The sequence below is a fragment of the Solenopsis invicta genome, chromosome 11 (assembly GCF_016802725.1).
Source record: "Solenopsis invicta isolate M01_SB chromosome 11, UNIL_Sinv_3.0, whole genome shotgun sequence".
In the NCBI taxonomy this organism is placed as follows: domain Eukaryota; kingdom Metazoa; phylum Arthropoda; class Insecta; order Hymenoptera; family Formicidae; genus Solenopsis; species Solenopsis invicta.
In genome coordinates, this window is record NC_052674.1 from 17,620,484 (window position 1) to 17,646,490 (window position 26,007).

General features: G+C 39.5%; 3 protein-coding genes and 1 long non-coding RNA gene across 4 annotated transcripts; 2 read left to right on the forward strand and 2 right to left on the reverse strand.

Annotated features, from left to right (window-relative positions):
* Window positions 1-514: 514 nt before the first annotated feature.
* LOC105197317 lies at window positions 515-4,372 on the reverse strand. The gene has a single exon (XM_039454821.1). The coding sequence runs from the start codon at window positions 4,370-4,372 to the stop codon at window positions 515-517; it is 3,858 nt and encodes a 1,285-aa protein (XP_039310755.1).
* A 9,813-nt stretch (window positions 4,373-14,185) lies between these two features.
* Window positions 14,186-15,433, forward strand: LOC113004435. Its single transcript, XM_026137700.1, has one exon. The coding sequence runs from the start codon at window positions 14,186-14,188 to the stop codon at window positions 15,431-15,433; it is 1,248 nt and encodes a 415-aa protein (XP_025993485.1).
* A 134-nt stretch (window positions 15,434-15,567) lies between these two features.
* Window positions 15,568-16,428, forward strand: LOC120358936. Its single transcript, XM_039454822.1, has 3 exons — window positions 15,568-15,631; window positions 15,763-15,954; window positions 15,998-16,428. Exons 1-3 carry the CDS (start codon window positions 15,568-15,570, stop codon window positions 16,426-16,428), a joined length of 687 nt encoding a protein of 228 aa, XP_039310756.1.
* Window positions 16,429-16,652: 224 nt separating this feature from the next.
* Window positions 16,653-19,034, reverse strand: LOC113004438. The gene is made up of 6 exons (XR_003269037.2): window positions 18,811-19,034; window positions 18,325-18,539; window positions 17,912-18,100; window positions 17,193-17,414; window positions 17,022-17,103; window positions 16,653-16,933 (listed from the first exon to the last, which is right to left on the reverse strand). It is a non-coding gene; the product is annotated as an uncharacterized LOC113004438 (long non-coding RNA).
* Window positions 19,035-26,007: the final 6,973 nt, after the last annotated feature.

The window sequence follows — 26,007 nt, forward strand, 5'->3', positions numbered from 1 at the left end:
TTGTATCTTTATTTATGTAAATTTATTACATTAATGTATTATTACAAAATTTATCTTATAACTACATCTTATAACTAATAAAGAGATTTAATATAATGTTTATTTTGATTTAATAGAATAAATTTGTGTAAATGTTAAATCTTTTTTTCCTTCTTATTTTCCTCGTCCTTTGATATTTGAGCCAAATATTTCGGCACTGCAACGGCACGCGGAGTAGTGAGATAAGGCGAACTGAATACTGCTTGACTTGAATTTAGTTCTTTATTGAGGCCTTCAAAAAATTCGGCGATTTTACTTCGCCCGAAACAGCGCAACAACGCTGGCCTAGTTCTTCACGGCCTAATGAACACAACTTATTATAACTAACGCTACTATAGGACTAAGTACTATTATTATTATATGCAACGAGCTGCACAACTCTCTCAACAGGCGCGGTGCGAACAGAGGAGGGACCTTAAACAGGAGCGCACAATACAGCGAGCCTCCTCCGAATGCGACCTCTGAGTGAGCTCAGCTAAGCATGGCGCTGCGTACTCTCCTCGTCCGTCGGAAGAGGGACGAGCTTGATAACTGGCCGCCGAAGCTCCCCTGTAACTCCCCGAACGGTCACGACCCGCACCTCGCCATCATCACCCGGGTGGAGACGCGTGACACACACCAAGGGCCACCGCGTCGGTGGCGTTGTTTCCTGCTTCAGCAGGCAAAGCTGGCCCTCCTTCAAGCCACCCTCCGCACGCCACCACCTTGGTCGAGGGGTCAGCGTCTGGAGGTATTGCGACCATCGCTGCCAAAGATGGTCCCTCATTTGCTGGAGTAGCTTCCAGCGTGTCAGCTTACTGGGAGAAATCCCCGTCAGTGCTGGTTCGGGGATAGCCTTCAACGGAGCGCCAACGAGAAAATGACCCGGTGTCAACACATCCAACTCGTCGACGTCGTCCGAAAGCGCCTGTAACGGTCGAGAGTTGAGACACGCCTCTACTTCGGCCAAAAATGTAGCCATCTCCTCGTAAGTCAGTGTTGACTCGCCGATGACTCGGCGCAGATGGTATTTGAAGGCCTTGACCGCAGCTTCCCAGAGGCCCCCAAAGTGAGGGGCAGCGGGAGGGTTGAAGTGCCACTCCACACCCTCCTCCGCTAGCTTTCCTACGATACTCCGGCTACTTTCGCTCGCCATTCCCAAAAGACCGCGCAGCTGTCGATCCGCGCCCACGAAGTTAGTCCCGTAGTCACTGTACAGGTGCAAGCACAATCCTCTGCGGGACACGAAGCGCCGGAACGCTGCAAGAAAGGCATCAGCTGTGTAGTCGCTAACGACTTCGAGGTGGACGGCTTGCGAACTGAAACAAACAAAGACTGCCACAAAGGCCTTGTAGGCCCTGTGACCTCGACCCTTCGTGGTGCGCAGGAGGATCGGTCCAGCGTAGTCCAAGCCCGTATGAGTGAACGGTCGACTCGGAACGACTCTGGCTCGTGGGAGGCTGCCCATCCGTGGTTGGGGATTCGCCGCCCGCCATCGCAAGCATGGAAGACAACGATGAATGTAGTGCTTCACCAATTGCCGACCTCGCAATACCCAGTACCTCCTACGCAACGATGCGAGAGTTAATTGGGTGCCTCCATGAAGAACACGGTCGTGCTCGTCAGCGACCACCAGATAGGTGAGATGAGAACCCTGCGGAAGTATTATGGGATGACGCTGGTCCACACTCAACAGCGCGTGCTTCAGTCGACCACCCACGCGCAGCAGTCCCCTATCGTCGAGAAACGGACTCAACAACCGGAGTGGACCCCGAGAGCGCCCGATACGCCCCCTCGACAGAGCCTTAATCTCGTCCCTGAAGGCAATCCTCTGCGCGCATCGGATCCACATGGCCCGAGCGTCAGTCAGCTCAGTAGCCGAGAGCACTGCCCCCCGCGTCAAGTCGGCACGCGAAGTTGCCAACGTCAACCAGCGGCGCATCCAGGCGGTCACCCGAAGCAAACGGCGCAACGAGGAGAAGCGAGTCAGCTCCTCCGGTTCTTGCCCCTCGCAAGCGATGTGGACCCGAGCAGCTCGCTGCTCAGGCAGCCCACGACTCAAGGCCACCGCTGTCTCGGCCAGCCAAGCCGCAGAGCTCGCCCACAGGTACTGAGATCCTCGCCACCAGAGCTCGTGCGCTCGCAGCTCCAGGGGTGACATTCCCCGTGACGCACAATCGGCCGGATTGATCCGCCCCGGCACGTGATGCCAGTGCGCGTCCGGCAGTGTTCCTTGAACCTCGGCGACCCTGTTTGCCACGAAGGTTGTCCATCGCGTGGGATGTCCCTGAAGCCATCCCAGAACGACTGTGGAGTCCGTCCAAAGGTGAATCGCCGCTCCATCCAGTGCTAGGACGGAAGCGGTGTGAGCCGCGATCCGAGCCAACAGAGCAGCCGCGCAAAGCTCCAGTCGCGGAAGGGAGACCTGTCTGAGCGGCGCGACTCGCGTCTTGGCGATCAGCAGCGTCAGCCACGCCCTGCCGTCCGCGATTGTGCGGAGGTATAAAACCGCTCCGTAGGCGCGTTCCGACGCATCGGCGAAACCGTGCATCTCAATAAGCGCGCCCAGAGAATCCGCACGTGACCAGCGCGGGATGCGGATCTCCTCCAGGACGGGCAGCTCCGTCCGCAACCGTCGCCAGCACTCCACGTCTTCCGCAGCAAGGGGAGCATCCCAGTCAAGTCGCCGTAGCCAGGCCGCCTGAATGAGAAGTTTAGCATTTATTACGACCGGGGCGAGCCAGCCCAGCGGGTCGAAGAGACGCGCGGTTTGCCTCAACACCGTGCGCTTGGTGACCAGCTCCTCTGTCATGCTCTTGACAGTTGGAGCAAAGCTGTCCTCAGCGGGAAGCCAACGTATCCCCAGGACGTCGTGCTCCTCCGACGTCAACGCGACCGTCGACGGCAGCGACGACCGGTGCTCAGCGGGGATGTCGCGCAGCAGGTCTTCATGGTTGGCGACCCACTTGCGCAAGCGGAAGCCGCCCGCCAAGTACAACTGAGTCAGCTGCTCGCGCAGCTCGCAGGTCTCGAGCTGAGATGAAGCCCCAGACAGTACATCGTCCACATAGGTGTCCCGCGGCAGGGCCTCAGCGGCTCGAGGAAAGCGTTCACCCTCGTCCTCGGCAAGCTGACGCAACGTTCGAACAGCCAAGTAGGGTGCACTGGCCAGGCCGTAAGTAACCGTGTTAAGGTGGAACTCCTGGACTCGGCTGCCTATCCTCCAGTAAATCCGTTGAGGGTCACGGTCTTCCGGATGCACCCAAATCTGCCGGTATATCTTTTCGATGTCCGCAGCGAGAACAAACTGGTGTTTACGCCAGCGCATTATCACGTCGCAGAGCGTCGGCAACAAATTCGGCCCTGCAAGAAGTTCGCCATTTAAGGAGGATGTCCGTGAAGAACCGTTGAACACGACACGGATCCTAGCCTCCTCGCCGCCGCCCTTCCATACTCCGTGATGGGGCAGGTAACAGGCGCGTGAACAGTCCGCCGGTAAGGAAGACGCCGGCGTCATGTGGCCAAGCTCGAGGTACTCGGTCATGAATTGTGAGTACGCGTCGCGAAGAGCGACTTCCCTCCGGAAGCGGTGCTCGTTCGCCTGCAACACTCGCAGCGCGGTGAGTCGCGTGTCACGTAAGTCCGGCAGAGCCGAACGAGTCGCGAGTCGGACGACGTAACGTCCCGAGGCGTCCCGTGAATGCGACCGCAAGCAATGCTCCTCGCAAGCCGCGTCGCCCGGAGACAGGGGGAGTGTCGCCCGCGGCGGCTCCTCCAGTTCCCAAAATCGACGCACCAATGCGTTCAAATCGTCAACAGCGGAGCACTGCAACGAAGTCAAGGCTGTGGTCACCTGACAAGTGCTTACCGGACCCATGATGATCCATCCCAGAGCAGTCTGCTGCGCAATTGGTTCCTCATCACCTCCCAGCCGCATGCCTGATCGTGCCACCTTGGCGTAGACGTCGACACCGAGTAGCAGCTCGACTGGGTCCGTAGAACTGAAGTCAGGGTCAGCGAGATCAAGGCCGCGGATGTGCGACCATCCGCTGGAGTTAGCTTCCACGGAACCACCGTAAATCGAGAGTCTTGGCATCACCAAGGCGGAGATGGCAAATACCGCGTTTCCATTGCGCGAGGTCAGATTCATCGCGATTCGTCCCCGCGACACACCCGACCTCAACCCGCCCACTCCGTAAATTGCCACGGACGCCGGTGTCCGCGGCAGTCGCAGACGTTGGGCCAGCGATTCCGTGATCAACGAAGTCTCTGATCCCGGATCCATGAGGGCTCGAACCGCGTGTAAAGTTCCGAATTGATCCGTCACCAGAACGCGCGCGGTGGCGAGAAGCATCTGCGGAGGCTCGAAGTGAGGGTGCTGCGCGGCATGCACCGACGGCGAAGGTGCAACAACGGCTCCCGGAGCCGCCTCGTACGCGTCATGCAGGAGTGTGTTGTGGCGCGCGGCGCACCTAGCACACGCCTTCGGCGAAGAGCACGCGCTCACCTGATGTCGTCCCATGCAGTTGATGCACAGGCGATTGGCTGTCACCACCAACGCGGCTGTCCAACCGCTCCTTTGCAGGTTTCCGACGAAACTTCTCGCAGTTCATAATAAAGTGATTCTGCTTGCACACCACGCAGCTGCGCTCGGAGCCTCCGCTCTGCCTCCCGGTGTGATGAGCGGATCTTCCCGAGGAGGAGTCCCCCTTGACAGACCGCAGCGACTCGTGCGTCACAAGCTGTTCCTCGAGGAAGTTCTTGAACTCGTCAAACGACGGCGGGTCGCTTTTTTTCGCGATGGAATTTTCCCACTCGCGTCTTGTACCCGCGTCGAGCAACTCCACCATGAGATGCACGAGCAAGTGAGTGGTATTGGAAACGGGCTCACCGATACCTTCTAAAGCTTGGGTGGATGCTACCATGCCGTGGTAGATCCGTCGCAGGTCGGCTACGCAGTCCGCTTTTATTTTTGGCAACGATGTAATCGCGGACAAGTAAGCCTTGACTAACAACCTTTTTTTCTCATAATGACCTTTCAAGGTTGACCACGCGCGTTCATAATTCGCGTCCGTTGAGAGCAAGCCCCTCAGAAGCTGTTCCGCTCCTCCCTTGACCCTCGTCTTTAGATAGTGGAGCCTTTGGACGTCGGACAAATGCGGATCCTGACCGACGATGGAGTCGAACATATCACGGAATACCGGCCAGTCCTCGAACCTGCCGGAGAACGTTGGAAGCTCGAGCCGAGGAAGCGGGGCTCGCTGCGTGCTTTCGGCCCTGATCGTCGTCGAGACATTTCCTTCGGTCTTTGCCTTCAACGACCGCCCCAAGTCCATTAATGCAGCTCGTTGGCTGGTGTAGAGCATCTCTACCTCTTCGGTATGGTCGCTCGTATAGTACTCGGTTTTCCTTAACTCCTTCCCGTGAGCAAGCCCGAGCTTATCGTGGTTCTCCTCGAACTTTGCCCATCGCTTTTCCAAAATGGCCAAGGCCGCTTGGACGTGGTCGACGGTCAGGTGGTTCGCGACACCGGTCTTCTTGAGGTTTGTGACGACGCGAGAGATGCGTCCGCGGAGCTCAGATTGCTGCTCCAATAACGCCTCCATTCGGATAATTTGGAGGTCGGGCTCCACCACTCGGGCTCACTACAGCACTGGCACGTTTACTCCGCGAGAGGAAAATGTAGGCAGATATGCACCGGCCGCGACGCACGATCCGGCTCGAAGGACCAGAAAATGAGCCAAATATTTCGGCACTGCAACGGCACGCGGAGTAGTGAGATAAGGCAAACTGAATACTGCTTGACTTGAATTTAGTTCTTTATTGAGGCCTTCACAAAACGTCGACGACGCACCGAACGCGAGTACAGTCTCGAACCAAGTGCCCTTAATGGCACTGAACCGCCTATTTATAATGGGCGCAAGGAATGCTTCTAGAGGAATCCGTCGTCGTCAAAGCTGTTTTTCGACTTCTCTTGCTTATGCTTAGTCAGCAACGGCGATCCCGAATTCCTTCTAGAAGCTCGCGCAAACACCGGAAATCACGCTCTCTCCCGCTGCCGTTCACGCGTTGTCACGCCGCTGCTGGCTTGGTCGCGGCGCGAGAGCGAACAATTCGGCTTTCAAACATAGTTGGGTGCGATCCCGCACAATATTTTTATCTTTAATTAGCTACACTAGCGCCATAAAGGACACTTTCCTCTTCACAAGATAAAATTATTATTTTTTATTTTTCTTAATCTTTTTTCTTTCAAAGGTTTTTAACGATTTTTACGAGCTCGTTGACTTTCCCTCTCCCGCATATCTCGTATCGCTTAAATTGTATCCTCTTCCGTCACCGTGCCGTCTGAATTCGACAGCTGTAAGTTGATGAGTTCTTGAAGAATTTGTTTCATCGATAAGCGATCGTACCTTATTTACCGGGACACTTGCTTTACAAGTGTCGCATTTTGAAGGAGGCCACTATAGTAAATAATAAAATAAAAACAATAATAATAAAAAGTACATATAATTAATGTTATTTATGTAAATAATAAAAGAACTTACTAGAAGATTAGGTCGATAAAGCGCACCACATTTTGAACATGGTATCATCTTGCACAATTGAATAATATAATAAATTATGCAAAAAGTATTCCCCTTAATTATATAATGCAACAGAAGTTTACGTCACTTTAAATCATTTATACTTTTAATCTTCCACGTTTCGACACTATTGATATCTTTCGGCATTACAGATTCTATTTATATACTGATATGTCTAGTCGTGAAAATATTTTCCTCGATAATGCAATTCGAGGAAACTGCACATTTACATAACACTTGAGTGTGTTCATTATATTCGGATTGCATTATTCATCTAAGCTTTGCCTTTGCAAGTCAGAACCCGAAGAATGGAACTAATTATGATTAGTGTGTGTGTGTGTGTGTGTGTGTGTGCGCGCGCGTGCGCGCGCGTGCGTGCGTGCGTGCGTGCATGCGTGCGTGCGTGCGTGCGTGTGTGTGTACGCGCGCGCGCGCGTGCGCGTGCGTGAGTGCGTGTGTGCGTGCGTATGTACGTGTGTGCAAATGTGTTTCACAGGAGACATATAGACCCCGTGATTCGTCAATTCCACAGTAGTCAACGACTCCGAACCTGGTTTACTGTGTATGCGTACGTGCGTGCAAGACCGGGGGTGCGTGTAACCAACTAAGACAAGTGTCGGAAGGTTTATACAATCAATTGTTCAAAGTGTGCACCGTTAACTGTTTGACAACAGGCTATCTAATGATAAAAAGATGAAACGGCATTTTGAATATAATCATGAGGGATAAGAGCAGCTTGCTCCGGTTTCGTAATTCATTCAGATTTTGTGGTTTCGTTTCGTAAACTTTCTTTGAGGTAACTCCACAGAAAGTAGTCGAGAGGTGATAGGTCAGGCGATCTAGGCCATTCGATAGTTCCTTTCCTACCTATCCATCGCTCAGGAAACATTGTGCTAAAATAATGACATTCCGTCCGTAATGCGGCGCAGCATCTTGTTGAAACCGTGTATCTTCAAAATTGTCCTCCACGATTACCTGTATTGCTGGAATTATTTCATGTCTTAGCATATCCTTGTACTTCGCAGCTGTTAAATGTCCATCGATGAAACCAATAAGAGCATTATTGAGAATGCCTGCCCACATATTTAATTTTTGCGGATACTGTGTGTGTGTTTCTTCAATCCAGTGAAGATTTACGTTAGACCAGAATCTATAATTGTGCCAATTGACGTTGCCATTTATCTAAAATGTTGCTTTATTTGAGAAAACTTGGTTTGATAAAAAGTTAGGATCCTCGTCTATTCTTGCCATCATTAACTCACAAAATTCAATGCGTCTATAAAAATCATCTTCATTTAGCTCTTGCACAAGACGGGCTTTATAGAAAGAAAATTTATTATTTTTTAATGTTTTAAGAACAGACTATTTATCAATATTATTCTGCAGAGCTACTTTAAAACTTGAATCATGCAGATTTTCGATGATGGAACATCTAATAATTCCAGAATGTCTAATGATTTTTCTGGATTTGTTGCTGGCTTACCTAATATTAGACGATTTTTAACACTTCCAATTTTGTTGAAACGCCTAACCGTTCTATGAACTATAGATATTAAAATGGCAGTATCTTCATTGCAAAAAATTTCATTGAAAAGATGTCTCACATCATTGTATGGTCTCAATCGATTAACCCACCCTCTAATTATCAAAAGAGATATGTGTTCTCGTTCAGAAAGGCGTCATTGACTGAAAGGGTAAAAATAGGTCAAATTAAATAAACTAATACTTGAATACTCAAATGTTAAAAGTTATTGAAAAAACAGCAAAGAAATAATTACGTGATACACTAAACTGTAACAAATGTTTAATAAATTCATTCGAGAAGCAAAAATGGAATAGAACTTGAGTACGATCTAAGATTGAAATCAAACTGTCTTGTACTTGCAATGCGTATCGAGAGTAGTTGCCGCGGTTCGCGTAATTCAAGGAGCGGCATCCACCCTCTGATGATCCGTGCTCGCTTAATCGATCAACTGATAAATCAAAGCATGAATTATTCCCAAAATCTTAGAACTGCCGTTTGTCGATAGCGCACGTACTATCAGTTCTTCGTTTCCAGATTCTTGCTTGAAGTTTGGATCACAAATACGGTTGAAATTTATTTCAATGCTGCACATTGTGAAATTGATTTCATACGACCCCACATTACATTTAAGATTTTTTCGCCTCCCCCCTCTTCCCCCTCCCTAGGAATGGCAAAATGGGCATTTTTGATGTTATGTGTAGATTGTGTGATACCATTGTAACCCTATAAATTTCAATCAAAAGTTATTTTACATTAAATACTTTCCAAATTATGACGCTTGAAAGTTACAGTATACTGTAGCTTTCAAGCTTCACTGTTATTATAAAAGCTCAAACTACGATAAATCCTAAGATTTCCCAGTAAAACCTAAGATTTACCAACTTTTAATGGTAAAAATCCGAACAGTTCTGTGATTATTGTTCATTTCGAACTTTTACCACCATTTACTTAGTAAATCTTAAGATTTATCTCAAAGGTAAATGTTGAAAAAGACATGTCATAACGTATTCGGCGCATCGTCTCGTACTCGTGGGCAGTCTGCAGCCCCCCGCTTCCCGTACCAAAATAGGTAAGGATTTGATTCATTAGTAATATAAATGATTAATAATTACTCTCATATGATACATAAAAATATATAAGGTTTTGACTGATAGTTAATTGAAATAAATGATTAAGAAGCACTCATTGTTTTATTCCCAAAACCAACATTTACCAGCCGTCACTAGTAAAACCTAGCATGTACTAAATTCTAATGATAAAACCCGAAAAAATCGTCCCTTTTTTATAAATCCTTACATTTACCAACTCATGTCGGTAAATCCTAAGATTTACCAAGTGAATGCTGGTAAAAGTTCGAAATGAACGATGATCACAGAACTGTTTGGACTTTTACCATTAAGAGTTGGTAAATCTTAGGTTTTACTAGAAAATCTTAGGAGTTACCGTAGTTCGGCCTTTTACAGTAACATATATATATATACCGGGTGTCCCAGACCACCCGTCCCACCCGATTTTTTCGTAAACGCGACATTTTAAAGAAAAATGTTTCAGACAAAAGTTGTAGGGTTTTAAAAGATCTATTTACTGATTTTATCAGTTTGACCTTGGATGGCGTCGCCAAGGTCAGATCAAAATAACATTAACTTTTTTAAATAGGACACCTCATTTTTGGTTCCAGAATCTAATAGCTGGTGTCAAGACCTTTCCAAAACACTATAAGAAAGTTTATTTTTGTTGAGTACTTTCCGAGTTGTGAGGCTTGAAAGTTACGGTGTACTGTTACCTTCAAGCGTCATAAGGAAAGTCCTTAACCAAAATAAACTTATTTATAGTGTTTTGGAAAGCTCTCGAAATCGACTACAAGAAAATGCAATGAAAAATATACCTGTTTCAGACCACCCGTCCCACCCTTTTAAAACGTAGGGATGTGCTTGTACAAAAAAATGGCTCAGACAAAATTTGCATGATTTCGAGGGATCAACCTGATGATGATCTTGAATTCGACCTTGAGATCGATCTTGGGCATAAAGGTATAAGTCAAAGTAACATTTTTAAAATGTAAAAACGAAATAATCGGTGCCGCCTGTAGGTATTAGCGTTACCTAAGGTGTACCACGTGTAGGTAACAAGATCGTACTTACACCTTATCGGGGTGCTTTTTTAAGGTGGTTCCCCTCGCCGTCACCTTTGTCGGGGTGCTTTCATAAGGTGGTTCCCCTTGCCGTCACCTTTGTGCATACGCATGTTGTTCAGTCTCGATGTTCAAAATGTCCACCACGTGCATTTATACAGGCTGTTACCCTACTTTGGAAATCATCCGTCGCCCGACGAATTTCGTCAGTATCTAGAGACTGAATGACTTGTCGAATTCTGTTTTTCATATCTTCTGCAGTCGTAGGTCGTTCGCGGTATTTTATTCGTCCCCACAAATAGTAATCTAAAATTGTAAGGTCCGGTGATCGTGGTGGCCAATTATGTGGACCATGTTTACCTATCCATCGGCCGCGAAATATGCGGTTCAGTTGATGACGAGCAATGACAGACGTGTGGGCGGGACATCCATCCTGTTGAAACCACATATTTAGACGTAATTGGAGTGGAATATCTTCAAGTAAACGTGGAAGTTCGTTTTCGAGTAAATCGGCGTATAAAAAACGGTTTAAATTCTCTTGAAAGAAAAATGGTCCCACGATATGCGTATCAACAATTCCGCACCAAACATTGACTTTCCAGATACGTTGATGATCCATTTCTCGATACCAATGTGGATTCTCTTGTGCCCAATAACGAAAATTATGTGTGTTTATTTCGCCGTCACTTTTAAAGGTGCACTCATCAGAAAATAAAATACTTCTATGGAAATTAGGTAATTGTTGAGTAATCCAATTACAGAATATCAGTCTTTGTCTATGATCGTTCAATGTCATGGCCTGGTGAAGTGACATTCGATATGGATGGAATGAATTTTCACGAAAAATTCGACTGATCGTGCTTCGACTTATTCCACTATCTCCTGCTCGTCGCTTTAAAGAATCATTCGGGGTTACAAAGGCAGATGCAATTACATCAGGTGCTCTTACTGAACGAACTGATCGATGAATTTGCCTTCCCTCATTATGATCCGGCTGAACAATACCTTTTACAATTATTCGACGTTGTAAGCGACTGAAAACTTTGCGCTAATGTGGTGTATGATCGGGATATTCATTTCGCCACATTATTTCAGCTGCTCGAAAACTTCCAGCTCTACCCAAAACTGACATCATTAACGCAGCTTCTTCGTTCGGGTAAGGCATAACTACAAATTACGCTTACGACCGGGTTGCTTATTAGAAAACGTGAATTGGTGACGAGTTGCGTAATATTATGAATTCTAAGCAATGACTTTTAGGAGTGGTATGTAAGGGTGCTTTTTCGTGAAAATTACTTTATTGCTACAATAATCAACATTAAATGAAGATTAATATTAATAAATCAAGAATAAACGGCATCATAGAGCTGTACCGAATGTTAGAGATCTCGGTAATTAGGTATCTTCAAAACTCTACGCGTAGGACTATAGGTACACGCACCGGCAGAAATGGTGTCTCTCGACGCTAGCGCTCGGCTGCCGCACACACGCGGAGCCGCGCTCGTACGTGTGTCTAGGCTGCGCGGCGACGATCGGGGGGCGGGCGGAAAGTGGTGGGGGGCTTTACGATAGTGCATCCTCCTCGCTCGACGCTGGGTCGAGAGAGAAAGCATTATTCGACGTGATATCATGGGCGAAGTCGGTGTCCTCTGCTTATATTTTTCATTGCATTTTCTTGTAGTCGATTTCAAGAGCTTTCCAAAACACTATAAATAAGTTTATTTTGGTTAAGGACTTTCCTTATGACGCTTGAAGGTAACAGTACACCGTAACTTTCAAGCCTCACAACTCGGAAAGTACTCAACAAAAATAAACTTTCTTATAGTGTTTTGGAAAGGTCTTGACACCAGCTATTAGATTCTGGAACCAAAAATGAGGTGTCCTATTTAAAAAAGTTAATGTTATTTTGATCTGACCTTGGCGACGCCATCCAAGGTCAAACTGATAAAATCAGTAAATAGATCTTTTAAAACCCTACAACTTTTGTCTGAAACATTTTTCTTTAAAATGTCGCGTTTACGAAAAAATCGGGTGGGACGGGTGGTCTGGGACACCCGGTATATATATATATATATATATATATATATATATATATATATATATGTACACGCACGCACGCACGCACGCACACGTACACACACAGGGTGTCCCAGAAAACTCTTCTAAGAGCGGATTCTTTGGAACATTCTACGGAAAAAATTCTAATACAAAAATGTCGAGTGTATAATGGTTTTCAAATGATTCGCGATTAAAGCTTACGAATTATAGAGCTGATATTTCGCAAAGGCATGGTAACATGACAAGATATCACATGACTAGATACCTCTTGACATTAAGGTTGTCCTATAAATACACAGTGACATTTATATTAAGAAATTATTACTGTAGGAAACATTTGTGCATTACATTAGCATAATTAATGTTTTCAATAAAATATCAATGTAATAACAAAGTGTTACGATAGCCGTTGGATCAGCTGTTAAAGTAAATTCATTACTATGTTTATATGATGAGAAGTTTTATGGTAATATATCGATACTTTTAATATTTTATTAAAATAACCATTAAAAATGTAAATCGGTAATTTGATGTAAACGCGATAGTATCAAATAGATATCATTTGATATATCTGAATTCTACTTTATCGATATATTCAATCTTTTTCATATCATCGCATAAATTATCGATATACTATCATAAAAGTTCTTATTATATGAACATGGTAATGAATTTATTTTGACAGCTGATCCGACGGCTATCGTAACATTTTGTTATTAAATTGATATTTTGTTAAAAACATTAATTATACATATGTAATGTACAAATATGTTTTCTACAGTAATAATTTCTTAATATACACTACTCAAAAAAAAGGGGGGGAACATTTTTCAGACACCAAAAATTAGGCTATTTTCAAATGGCTCTAACTTGGTGAAAAATTACCGTAGACAAAAAATGAAGAAAGCATCTTGAAACTAGAAGTTTCAACTTTAGCACTCTCTCAACAGATTTTTAAAGTTCTTTTAACTTCCTTGTCTTATGCACTAAAAAAAGCACACTTTGTTTTGTTCCTTAAAATTTCGTATCTTTGACTCTTTGCAGCTCAACAAACGAATCTTTTTCAAACAATTCAAGTAAAGCTTTATAAACTACAACATTTTGCTTACAAAAAGCTTGTTTTAAAATTTTTCTACAATTTTTTTTTTAACTAGTTACGCAACTTTAAAGCTAAGCCTACACTTTTTACAAATGATATTTGTACTCCGTGAAAAATCATTGTAGACAAAAAATGGGAAAAGCATTTTCAAGCTCAAAGTTTCAGCTTTAATATGCTATCAATAATTTTCAAAAATTTTCTCAATTTCTCAGTCCTATGCCAAAAAAAGATGCACTGCTTTTGATCTTATAAAGTGTGACTTTTTTTTTACAAAACGCTTTTTTTTTAATTTTTTATATGATGTTTTTTGACCGAATTACAAGACTTTGAAGAAAGACATTTTTTACAGTACATTTTTCCGAAAAATAACGTTTACCGACGACTCCCGTTGCGCTCGGTGGGGGTTGAGGTGGGGAGTTTGACTTGGTCAGCCAATCGGAGCATTTTGATTGCCCGGCCGGTCAAAGGTATATAAGGATCACCACAACCGAAGGGAGCTCAATATCGGAGCTCTCAGCCCTGATGATGCAAGCTGCAATGTTTGCGAAACGTCGACAAAGTGCCCAACACGCACGTGGCATCCATCCGGAAACCCTCTCGGTTAACAATAGTAATGGCCACAAAAGCCTCACAACTGGAATAAAACGCCTTCACGGAGAGGCTATTCTAGGGTCGGTAAACTTATTTACCAAACTCAGGAAGTCCTTGCACGTCCAACTGTGCTCTTTAGCATTTCTAAAACGGTGCCGTGACCATCGAGTGGTACCTAAATGCTTTCAATTAAAAAACCCTTTGCCTACCTCCATCCAGGCAAAAGTTATCCTTCGACAGCATCTCTACGGTTAGTCAAGGAAAGGATCTCGGCAACCAAAAGAAATATAGCCAGCACTTCCCAAAAGTTTCTTGGATTACACCTCTTGCTTGCTGACTCACTAAAGCCGGAGCTGTGGCAAACACTGGACCATATTACACACGAACAGGCCGTCCGTTCTGCCAAAGTGAGAAAACAAAAACAGGAGGAGAAATACAAGAAGATCTCTTCACATGCTGGATCCCCACTTCTAACACACACAGTGAAGAACCTCAGCAGTCACGTCCTGTCCCCATCCGAAGTGTCTGTACTTTCAAAAGGACACATTTTTGCTGTCACTCCCACAAGCATTCCTACGGAAGAAATTATCAGCCAAATTGAGACGGCTATCTTCCACCTCCTACCCGAAGCAAGCAACGACATTAGACAACGAGCAGTCAACATCCTCCGCAAGGCTAAACCACCCAGCCAAAACATCAGCAGAAAAGAACGCTTGGCACTCCGGAATTTAAAACAGAACAACAACATTCTAATTCTACCGGCGGATAAAGGAAATGCCACAGTAGTAACGGACAAAGAAGATTACTGTAATAAGATCAATGTTATGCTCTCGGATTGCAGCGTTTATAGAAAACTGAAACGGAACCCAACGTCCACCATAGAGAAAAAAACATCCGTTCTGCTCAAGAATTCAGGCCTCCCTCCTGAAATTATCAAGTACCTCATCCCCCGAGAATCATCGGTTCCAAGATTCTACGGCCTCCCCAAGATTCACAAGGAATCGGTCTCCCTTCGCCCTATCGTTAACAATATTGGGGGATCCTCCTACCAGTTAGCCCGCTACCTTACCAGACCACTTCAAAAACTTACTGGTCACAATGGATCTCACATCAAGAATTCTATTGATTTTGTGAACAAAATTACAAAGATTAAAACGAAACCCAATGACATCCTGGTAAGTTTTGATGTGGTTTCATTGTTCACAAATGTCCCGGTCCAGGATACGTTGGACATTATCAAAAAGTCTGACAAACTGCCGGCCAACTTCGTCCCACTAATAGAACATTACCTAACCTTGACCTATTTCCAATTTCAAGGAGAGTTCTTTGAACAAACTTTTGGAGCAGCAATGGGATCCCCTGTTTCACCCATTATTGCGAACATTTTCATGGAACATCTCGAAGGCAAAATTCGCTGTCATCCCTGAAAAACGCACCTCTCAAACCTTCCACGTGGTTCCGATACGTAGATGACATATTTGTTATATGGAGCCACGGCAAAGAAACTCTCCCACCCTTCCTCGCTTTTCTCAACGCCCAACACCCAAACATTAAGTTTACAATGGAAGTAGAACAGGAAAACCAAATTCCCTTCCTAGACGTGTTGGTTCGAAGAAACGGAGATGGTACCTTAGGCCATCGGGTTTACCGAAAACCAACCCACACTGACCGATATCTTCACACAACCTCCCATCACCATCCTTCACAAAAGAATTCAGTTATCAGTTCATTAGTATACATTGGTATATCCTCACAGTTTCTGAACCAACGTTCCTGGATGAGGAGTTACAACATCTTAATCAGACCTTGACTGGGAATGGGTACAACAGCAAGAACATTAATCAGATAACCAAGAAATTGAAGAACAAGATCTCCAGTCCCAACGACACCAAAAATCTGGATGAAGAAAGAGAAAAGAAAATGACGGCTGTCCTTCCGTATCTTCAAGGTACAACAGAGCGCATAAGCAGAATTTTGAGTAAGCATCCGAGTAATCTTCAAACCCCAGAAGAAAATTGCTCAATTACTCCCTAACCCCAAGGATCAAAGACTAAGCCTGGAAACACCAGGTGTGTACAAGATACCTTGCGTCTGCGGAAAAGTGTACATAGGAGAAACCGGGAGAAAGATCAGTACACGGATCAAGGAACACCAGAGGTGTGCCAAATACAGCCACTTTTCACAATCAGCCTTGGCGGAACATTGGATGGAGACTGGACATGCCGTGCAGTATGATAAGTCTACCATGTTGGTCTCGTCACAAGGCTACTTCGCCAAAAAGTATCGGGAAGGTCTGGAAATCTTGAAACATCCTGACAACCTCAACCGCGACAAAGGCCTTCAAGTAAATTCTATTTGGCATACCGTTTTCCCGGGTTTTTTAATTGACCGGCCGGTCAATCAAAACGCTCCGATTGGCTGACCAAGTCAAACTCCCCATCCCAACCCCCAACGGGCGCAACGGGGATATATAAGGACCACCACAACCGAAGGGAGCTCAATATCGGAGCTCTCAGCCCTGATGATGCAAGCTGCAATGTTTGCAAAACGTCAGCAAAGTGCCCAACACGCACGTGGTATCCATCCCGAAATCCTCTCGGTTAACAAACTTGTTAGTTTTATTTTATTCAAATTAACATTTTTCAGCAAACAATACAATTATTTTATTGTTCTTAAACTAAAAACCTTATTGTCTTTAAACTTTGAATATAACAAGGAAATAAACTACATATACATAAAAGAATAAAATTCAAAAAATAATAAAATACGGACATTAAAGATTAGACTTATTTTTCAAAATTTTTTACTACTATCATTAATTCGGAATATGTTTTTTTTCTACTATTTTTTGCTTCTATGAAAGCACGCAGACATTCATTTCGATCCTTTTCATTATTTGCCATTTGTTGCATTGCTTTAGCAAACATCTGTAAAAAAAATTCAAGAACATTGAGTTATTATATAATAATAACGCGTTTTTTTTAAAACATTTTAAAAATTTCAAATAAATCTTACTTCCATACATGAAAATTGACGCTCAGCTAGAGTTGCAAAATCTGCTCTGGCATTCTGCAGTTGTGTGCCCAACGTTCAGTGTCTAAAAAATAAAGAGAACATTACCTGTTACATATAATCTGAGTTCTCGTAGGTTATAACAAATATGTAATTATGTATAGCAATATTAACTTTGTCTTGTATTTTGCGCCCCTCTTCGTTTTTTGCTAGAACCCTGCGTAACAGTCATGAGCGATTGTAGTATATCTTCATTAATTAGAAAATCTGACAGCGATTCTGTTATTTTGCAATGGTGTGGCTGTTTTGCAGTTTCCATATTTTTAATTTGTAAATTAGTTTGAATAATATTAAGAGTTGACCCTTCTCCCAAATGTTCTCCAGTAGTATCTAGCACTTCAATGAAATAAAATTGTATAAGCAATTAATGTTGTATTTATTCATTTCCAAAGCAATACTTAATTAACACTTTCATAATTCATCATGATATTAGATTATTAAGTATGAAACTTTACACATATACATACATATATATATATACATATATATATATATATATATATATGTGTAAAGTTTCATACTTAATGACCCAATATATGTAGTGTATAAAAAATGTATTAACCAATATATCAATTTACATCATGCTCCATAATAACATCATATTGTCTCGTATGGTTAAAGATTCAGGAATAATATTTAAAATTTCGTCGTCCCTCGCAGTAAGCAAATTTATTGCTTCCGCCAAAAATCAATATTTACAAATAATGTATTATAAGCATGTACTTATTATTATTTTTATGTACATCAGAAACAAAATAATTTTCCAAAATTTAACTAAAATACGTTCTATGTTAATAAAATTGTTACAGTTATGTTTATAAATTTTTCATTACCTGTTTCTCTGGAAATAAATCGGGACATTGTACGCCTTCCACATAATCAAGACCCATTAGACCCAAAATCTTTTTTTCTCGTTCCGTCAACAATTTGTCAGGAGCACCACCAACATTCCCTGTTACACTTCGATTAGCACGAATTTTTGCAATCTTTTTGAAAATTGCAGTTTTATTATCACGCCATGTCTAAAATTATCAAAGCACTATAGTTACACATTACATATAATATTTTAAGGCCGATATTCATAGTCGATTCTTATATTTAAGACTGTCTTAAGGATCATCTTAAGATGCCATCAACCAATCACAAAGCCGCATATTAGCATTTTAAGACATTACTTAAGATGCCTTAAAATAGAACTCGATTGTAAATACCGGCCCAAGTATTCTATTTTTATTAATTCACTCACTGATTTCCATGACTTTACATCTTTAGTCTTTCCTTCTTTTCCCATACTATTTAATTGACTAATTGCTCCCATGACCCTCTTCGGGGTTCTCATGTAGGCTCTGAAACTTGCCTGTTGCAACGTATGGATGTTGCACAAAATAGTCCACCATGTAATCTATTTGTCCTGATGTTGCTTTCGCCTGCCTCTTCGCCTTAGTCTCTGCTTCTTTATTTCTTCGGAAAATATAATAATCCAAAATTAAATAAAGCAATTTTGTTCGATATAAAAGTATACATAACCTAATACTAAAAACATATACTATATAACCTAATTAGTACTTGCATAACCCATACATTATTTATATTTGCATAAGATAATATAAGCAACATTTTTATGTCGTCTATAAAAGTCAATCTATAGTATATTGTCAATTAGTACACATATATTACATTATTATACTTATAATTATTTCTTTCTTAAAACTTTGTAATACAAAATATTTACTGCAATACAGAAGTCATTGCGCTTGAATCTCTGCAACAAAATTTCACGTGCGTAATTGTTTTAAGCACTTTTTAAAGCTTTTTCGAGATCTCGGACGGAGAAAGAATGGATCATTAGCATTGAAACAATTTGCCTTACTGACTAACGCAATTGGTCAGTTCTCTCTTTGTCCGAGATTTCGAGGAGTAATGGGTATTCCGCAAGGTAAATTACTAGAATGCTGCTGTATACAAAATACCAACCTACGAATTCTCCCCCAAAATCTGGTACATATACGTCAGTTCTTCTTTACTTTCACGCTAACGATAACGTTAAATAACGATACTTCGTTATCATGGTTTGTAACGTCAGAGTATCGCTATTTTGAGTTACGGAATTGCATTGTCGGTATCGGTTTCTCGTTACACATGACGAAAGTCGGTAACGTTATCGTAACGTCGTGTGTTGTTATAATTATAACGAGTTAGACAATCCCACTACAGTAGTGTTACAAAGACTGGAAACAACGCTTCCACCGATGTATAGCTGCCGGGTGGATTCCGATAGCATATCACCATTCACAGCGGCCGATGCCTAGAGTTTTTCCGTTGGTTGGGTTAGATAAGTAAAGATAATTGGTTGGTGAGCTATCGCACCGTGCACTATCGGATCCCGTCCATAGCTGCCCAAGGAAACTACTTTGAGAGAGATAACATTGATATATAAAAATAAAATAAAATTGTTGCAAAAAAAATCAGTCTCATTACTTTTCTGCCACACCTCGTTTATATGTATATTGTATGTATGTATGTATGTGTATGTATACATAAGTTCTTTTTTATAATCTTATTTGTAAGTTAAAATCATGACTTATCACAAAAAATAAATATATTGCTTAACACTACAAAAAGACGTGATATCAGTACAAAATTACCTTTTCAAAAAGAAGGTAAAAAAAAGCGCCTGATTTTGTGCGCGCGTGCCTAAAAGTCTTAATTTTTTTAAACAAAATGATATGTATTAATATTTTCTACAAAATCTCTTATTCAAACCTAAGTGGTATTTACTTAAAATAAATATCTTGAAATTGTGTAATCTAATAAAAATGTTATACGTTTGTTCAAAAAAATGTATGAAATCTTTAAAGTGCGCTTGTTATAAAGAGAATATACTTTTTCTACAAAACCCAAGTGATAGTATTTGTATTTTCAAAAAATTTTTAATGCACAAAAACATGGTGCTGCTAGATAGGAAAAGCAATGAGAAAAATTGAATAATTTTTATACAAAACCTAATTGTTACTGTCTCTAGCAGCACCATGTTTTTGTGCATTAAAAATTTTTTTACAATACAAATACTACCACTTGGGTTTTGTAGAAAAAGTATATTCTCTTTATAACAGGCGCACTTTAGAGATTCCATACATTTTTTTGAACAAACGCATAACATTTTTATTAGATTACACAATTTCAAGATATTTATTTTAAGTAAATACCACTTAGGTTTGAATAAGAGATTTTGTAGAAAATATTAATACATATCATTTTGATTAAAAAAATAAAGACTTTTAAGCGCGCGCGCACAAAAACAGGCGCGCGCCTTTTTTTATCTTTTTTTTGAAAAGGTAATTTTGTACTCATTATGACATACACGAATGCGAGCTTATGACGAGTCGTCAATTTGCTGTCAATATAATGTGTTATTATTCATAAATGTTTGTTTTTTAAATTTCATTAACTGGTGACATGTTTTTGCTCTCTTGTTGCTAACTCAATACCACGTTAAAATTCCATGATCAGTAAATTGACTACAAGTTCATAACAATACATGCAGTGTATTAATTTGCCCAATGTGCTAAAACTTGTTTGGTTATCTAGAAAGTAGCTAGGTACTTCACATCACTGTGTATCGGCATCAGAGACGTCAATAACACATTTTTAATTTTACAATTTTTTAATTTTTTTATAAAAAATGTTTTACTGCATTTTAATTGCATTGTTTATATTTTAACTCTAAAGTTATAATTTTGTATAATAAACAAAAAGATTACTTCGTATGAAAAATATCAGTTTAATCGAAAACAGATTTATCATTGAGAGGTAGCCTCAACTACGCAGATTTTTCATATTTATTAAAAATCAACACATGTTTGAATTAGGGGATACACCCGTGAATTGATCAAAGACCACTTTACCGCTATGTCCTCACAGCCCCTGTGCGAACCTTTCGTTCTTCATTACTTAAACAACTCACCCAAGTAACTGAAGTTTAACTGTACTTTTCAAATAATGACTACGTCATATTGTATATCTTTGCATTTTTATATTAACGCTTTGCATTTTTATACTAACGACTCTCTTGCTTTTAATGTTTTATAATCAACGACTACTGCACGATGAGGGTAGAAGAAAACGGTAGAAAATAAAATCCATTCATGACATGATCTTATTTGAACTATCTAATGTTGAATTGAAAATAGGCATGCTCTCATATAAAGGTTATATCATCATTCAGATTCTTTCTTACAAAATTATATTAAAAATTTACGAGTTATTTTTTTAAGAATAATACATCCTAAGTATGTTTGTTTTGAAGTTTCTACATAGACATATATTTTTTATATAAAATATTTACACATTATGTAGAATGTTTTTGTATCAACTACAATTTTTTAAATATTTCCGAGGAATTGGTGACAAAATGTTGCTGACAAAAGTTTATTAATTTTCAAAAGGAAAAATAATAGTACAATCAATTTAAAAAAATCGGTTTTTGAAAATTATATAAAGATCCTCGCTATTTTTTTATTGCGTAAGAAAGTGTATGAGAAACAGAAACATCTAGATTTGTAAGTATTCGAGATTATTGAATCGTAATAATGGCTAAATCGATATGTGAGAAGCTAGCATATTATATTTTGACTTCGCTTGAAAGATGAACAGTTCTACTTGCATACACTATAGTTCTACAGTTCTGGATAGTTTTTAGCAATAGTTCTATCGAATTAGGCAAAAAAATATTTCAAGAAATGAGAAGCTAACTTCCCATTACACCTTCCAGCATCTCACCGGATTTCAAAGGTATGCACCAATACGAATATTCAAAAAGTTTTACCGTTCGATTCGTCATACCTTACAAGGAAACACAGGGAAGTGTCCGCCTCAGATTAAAACGAGTTTTTAATATGTTGTAGTACAGATAAAAATAAGGGACACGTATTTTTTTATACGTGCCCATACGCACTTTAAGGGGGTGAAACACCCCTTTAAAGAAAATCGGTTTTTTTCTTTCGAAGTGTATGCCGTCGAAACTATAAGAGATAGAAAAAAATGTTTTAAATGAAAGTTGAATGGCTCGAAGAGTAATTTATGACAGCGGAAAAAAATTTTTTTTTTTTTTTTTTAATACTTTCCCCCACCACTTACCTATTTTTTTTCAAAATTTTTATGTTTTTATAAGCAAAATAAAGCTTATTTTATTACGAATTGAACGGTATATGATAAAGTTACGATACAACATTCCCATTTTCCAAAAATAATTAAAAATCTCTCGATACGCACGGTACGCGCACCCGTCCGCGCGTTCGTGCGCTACAAAAGTGACTCCCTTCGATTTCGACGTGCCTTTAATACGTTGTACAGATTAAAATAAGGGACACGTATTTTTTACACGTGTCCTAATACACTTTTAAGGGTGAAACACCCCTTTGAAGAAAATCGGGTTTTTTCTTTCGAAGCGTGTATCGTCGAAACTATAAGAGATAATAAAAAAAAAACTACCGACTGCTGCCAAAAATTGGTTTAATAACAAGAATTAAAAAGTTTAAGATTAAAAATTAAGTAATAACAAAAAAAATTAAAAATTTAAAAAACAATTTAAAAAATTATAAAGTTAATTAAAATTAAATAAAAATTAAAAAATTAAAAAATTAATTACAAAAATTACAAAAATAAGAAAAAACCAACAAATTAATAAAAATTAACTAAATTAACAAATTTAGTAAAAAATTGGAAATAAAAAACAAATTAACATAAAAACAGAAAATCAACAAAACTAAAAAATAATAATAAAAAGATTGCTTTAAAAAGTTCGAAATAAAAATCTATTAAACAATTAAAATAACAACAAAAAATAAAACTACAGATACTAAAAAATAGTTTTAAAAGTTTGAAATAAAAATTAATTAAAGCCAATACTAATACTTGACATTTTAAATGCTAATTATATTTTTAGCACATTATTGTACCAATTAAAAATTAAAATTGAAATTTACACTTTGTTTAATAAAATACTTCTTTTTTCAATAATAAATTGTACTTAACCAGCAGTCGGGAGACGCCACGCTGAATGTTATAACTATTCAGGATATAATGTAATGTTATATTTATTATTTAGCGTGGCGTCTCCCGACTGCTGGTTAAGTACAACTTATTATTGAAAAAAAAAGTATTTTATTAAACAAAGTGTAAATTTCAATTTTAATTTTTAATTGGTACAATAATGTGCTAAAAATATAATTAGCATTTAAAATGTCAAGTATTAGTATTTGCTTTAATTAATTTTTATTTCAAACTTTTAAAACTATTTTTTAGTATCTGTAGTTTTATTTTTTGTTGTTATTTTAATTGTTTAATTGATTTTTATTTCGAACTTTTTGAAGCAATTTTTTTATTATTATTTTTTAGTTTTGTTGATTTTCTGTTTTTATGTTAATTTATTTTTTATATCCAATTTTTTACTAAATTTGTTAATTTAGTTAATTTTTATTAATTTGTTGGTTTTTTCTTATTTTTGTAATTTTTGTAATTAACTTTTTAATTTTTTAATTTTTATTTAATTTTAATTAACTTTATAATTTCTTAAATTGTTTTTTAAATTTTTAATTTTTTTGTTATTAATTAATTTTTAATCTTAAACTTTTTAATTCTTGTTATTAAACCAACTTTTGGCAGCAGTCGGGAGTTTTTTTTTTATTATCTCTTATAGTTTCGACGATACACGCTTCGAAAGAAAAAACCCGATTTTCTTCAAAGGGGTGTTTCACCCTTAAAAGTGTATTAGGACACGTGTAAAAAATACGTGTCGCTTATTTTAATCTGTACAACATATTAAAGGCACGTCGAAATCGAAGGGAGTCACTTTTGTAGCGCACGAACGCGCGGACGGGTGCGCGTATCGTGCGTATCGAGAGATTTTTAATTATTTTTGGAAAATGGGAATGTTGTATCGTAACTTTATCATATACCGTTCAATTCGTAATAAAATAAGCTTTATTTTGTTTATAAAAACATAAAAATTTTGAAAAAAAATAGGTAAGTGGTGGGGGAAAGTATTAAAAAAAATTAAAAAAAAAAATTTTTTTTCCGCTGTCATAAATTACTCTTCGAGCCATTCAACTTTCATTTAAAACATTTTTTTCTATCTCTTATAGTTTCGACGGCATACACTTCGAAAGAAAAAAACCGATTTTCTTCAAAGGGGTGTTTCACCCCCTTAAAGTGCGTATGGGCACGTATAAAAAAATACGTGTCCCTTATTTTTATCTGTACTACAACATATTAAAAACTCGTTTTAATCTGAGGCGGACACTTCCCTGTGTTTCCTTGTTAGTCTTCATCATATCAATAGTTCTGACCATAAGAATAAAAAAATTTTTTTTATCATTATTAAATGCATTTCACACGCTGGAATGTAATATGCTAGCGTCACTACCAATAGTTCTTGGTCATAAGCAAAAATAATTTTCTAGTATCATATTCATTACAGTTTTATCCAGAAATAATCATTAAACTACTTGTTTATATTATTATGCCCGTCAAGAGTGTTTAAATATGATATGCTAACGTTCTATCAATTGGCAAGTACAAGCATTGTATCACACATATCTCCAGAAATTATTTTTTTACAGTCTTTGTTAACAGCAAATTTTGATATACTTGTTTGTAATTAGTTTGTGTAATTTTTTGTATTTTAAAAAGAATTTTACTATTCAGTAATATTTTAAAATTTATATAATTGGAAGTACTATTGTGTTTATTAATTAAGGTTATTATCTAAAATTATGATTGTATGCTTGTACAAACCCCGAACTATCGACAGTGATGGTAGCATATCATATTTAAGCAGTCCAGACGGGCTTAATAATTATAAACAGTTTAGTTATTTCTGATAGAACTGTAATGTATATGATATTAGGGACTAAGAACTATGATTTCATGCTTGTACATCAAACTCAGAACTATTGATAGCGAAGCTAGCACATCATATTTAAGACGGGCATATTAATTATGAACAAATAGTTTAATGATTATTTCTGAATAAAACTGTAATGTATATGTTACTGGAAAATTATTCTATGCTTATGCAAACCCAGAACTATTGGTGTTGACGCTAACATATTATTGTACATTCCAGCTTGTAAAATGCATTTAATAATGATAAAAAAATTTTTATCATTATCAAATTTTATATTCTTATGGCCAGAACTATTGATATGATGGATGAAAACGGTAGAACTCTTTGAATATGCGTACTTTATAGTTCATACATTCGAAATCCGGTGACGATGATGGAAGGTGTAAAGGGAAATTAGCATCTCATTTTTTGAAATACTTTTTGGGCATAATTTGATAGAACTATTGCTAAAAACTATCCAGAACTGTAGAACTATATTGTATGCGAGGAGAACTGTTCTGCGTTCAATCAATCATAGTTTACGTTTGAAATACACAAATTTACAAAATTTAGAGAAGAGGGATTCTTGTGCTTAAATTTTGAAGAATGTACAGAATTTTGATGCGCTGAAAACAACTATGTTGTTTTTTCATCAACCTCCATTTTTAAAATAATCGTAAAAGTATTTCTCAAAATTAATTTCTTTATTATTTTTTCCGGGTTGTACAAAAAATAAATAATGCTACTGCAATCCTTAGCTTAAAAAACAGTATATTTGAGCATTACTTTTCTTACAAAGGATTGTTGGCTCAACAATGTCGATGTGCATTACACGGGAGACGGCGCTGGAGAGAGAGAGCGCGTTTACTCAACGCTCGCTATATAGCTTCGCTTCCCCTAGAATCTAGGGGTGCTGGGTAACATAAAAATGGCTTCACATGCCGCGAATAATCAAAGCAGAAAATATTACTAACGCCTTTAAATAAAATAATTTGGAAATAAATGAATTTGATAATAACGAGAATATTATACATCCCGCCCGCG

Bases quoted from the DNA above. Each gene is read 5' to 3' on its own strand.
- LOC105197317 (XM_039454821.1), bottom strand. From the start codon at position 4,372: ATGCTTCTCGCCACCGCGCGCGTTCTGGTGACGGATCAATTCGGAACT.
- LOC113004435 (XM_026137700.1), top strand. From the start codon at position 14,186: ATGCTTTCAATTAAAAAACCCTTTGCCTACCTCCATCCAGGCAAAAGT.
- LOC120358936 (XM_039454822.1), top strand. From the start codon at position 15,568: ATGGAAGTAGAACAGGAAAACCAAATTCCCTTCCTAGACGTGTTGGTT. The intron at 15,632-15,762 runs GTACCTTAGGCC...ATATCCTCACAG, and splicing joins GGTTCGAAGAAACGGAGATG to TTTCTGAACCAACGTTCCTG. The intron at 15,955-15,997 runs GTACAACAGAGC...TAAGCATCCGAG, and splicing joins TGTCCTTCCGTATCTTCAAG to TAATCTTCAAACCCCAGAAG.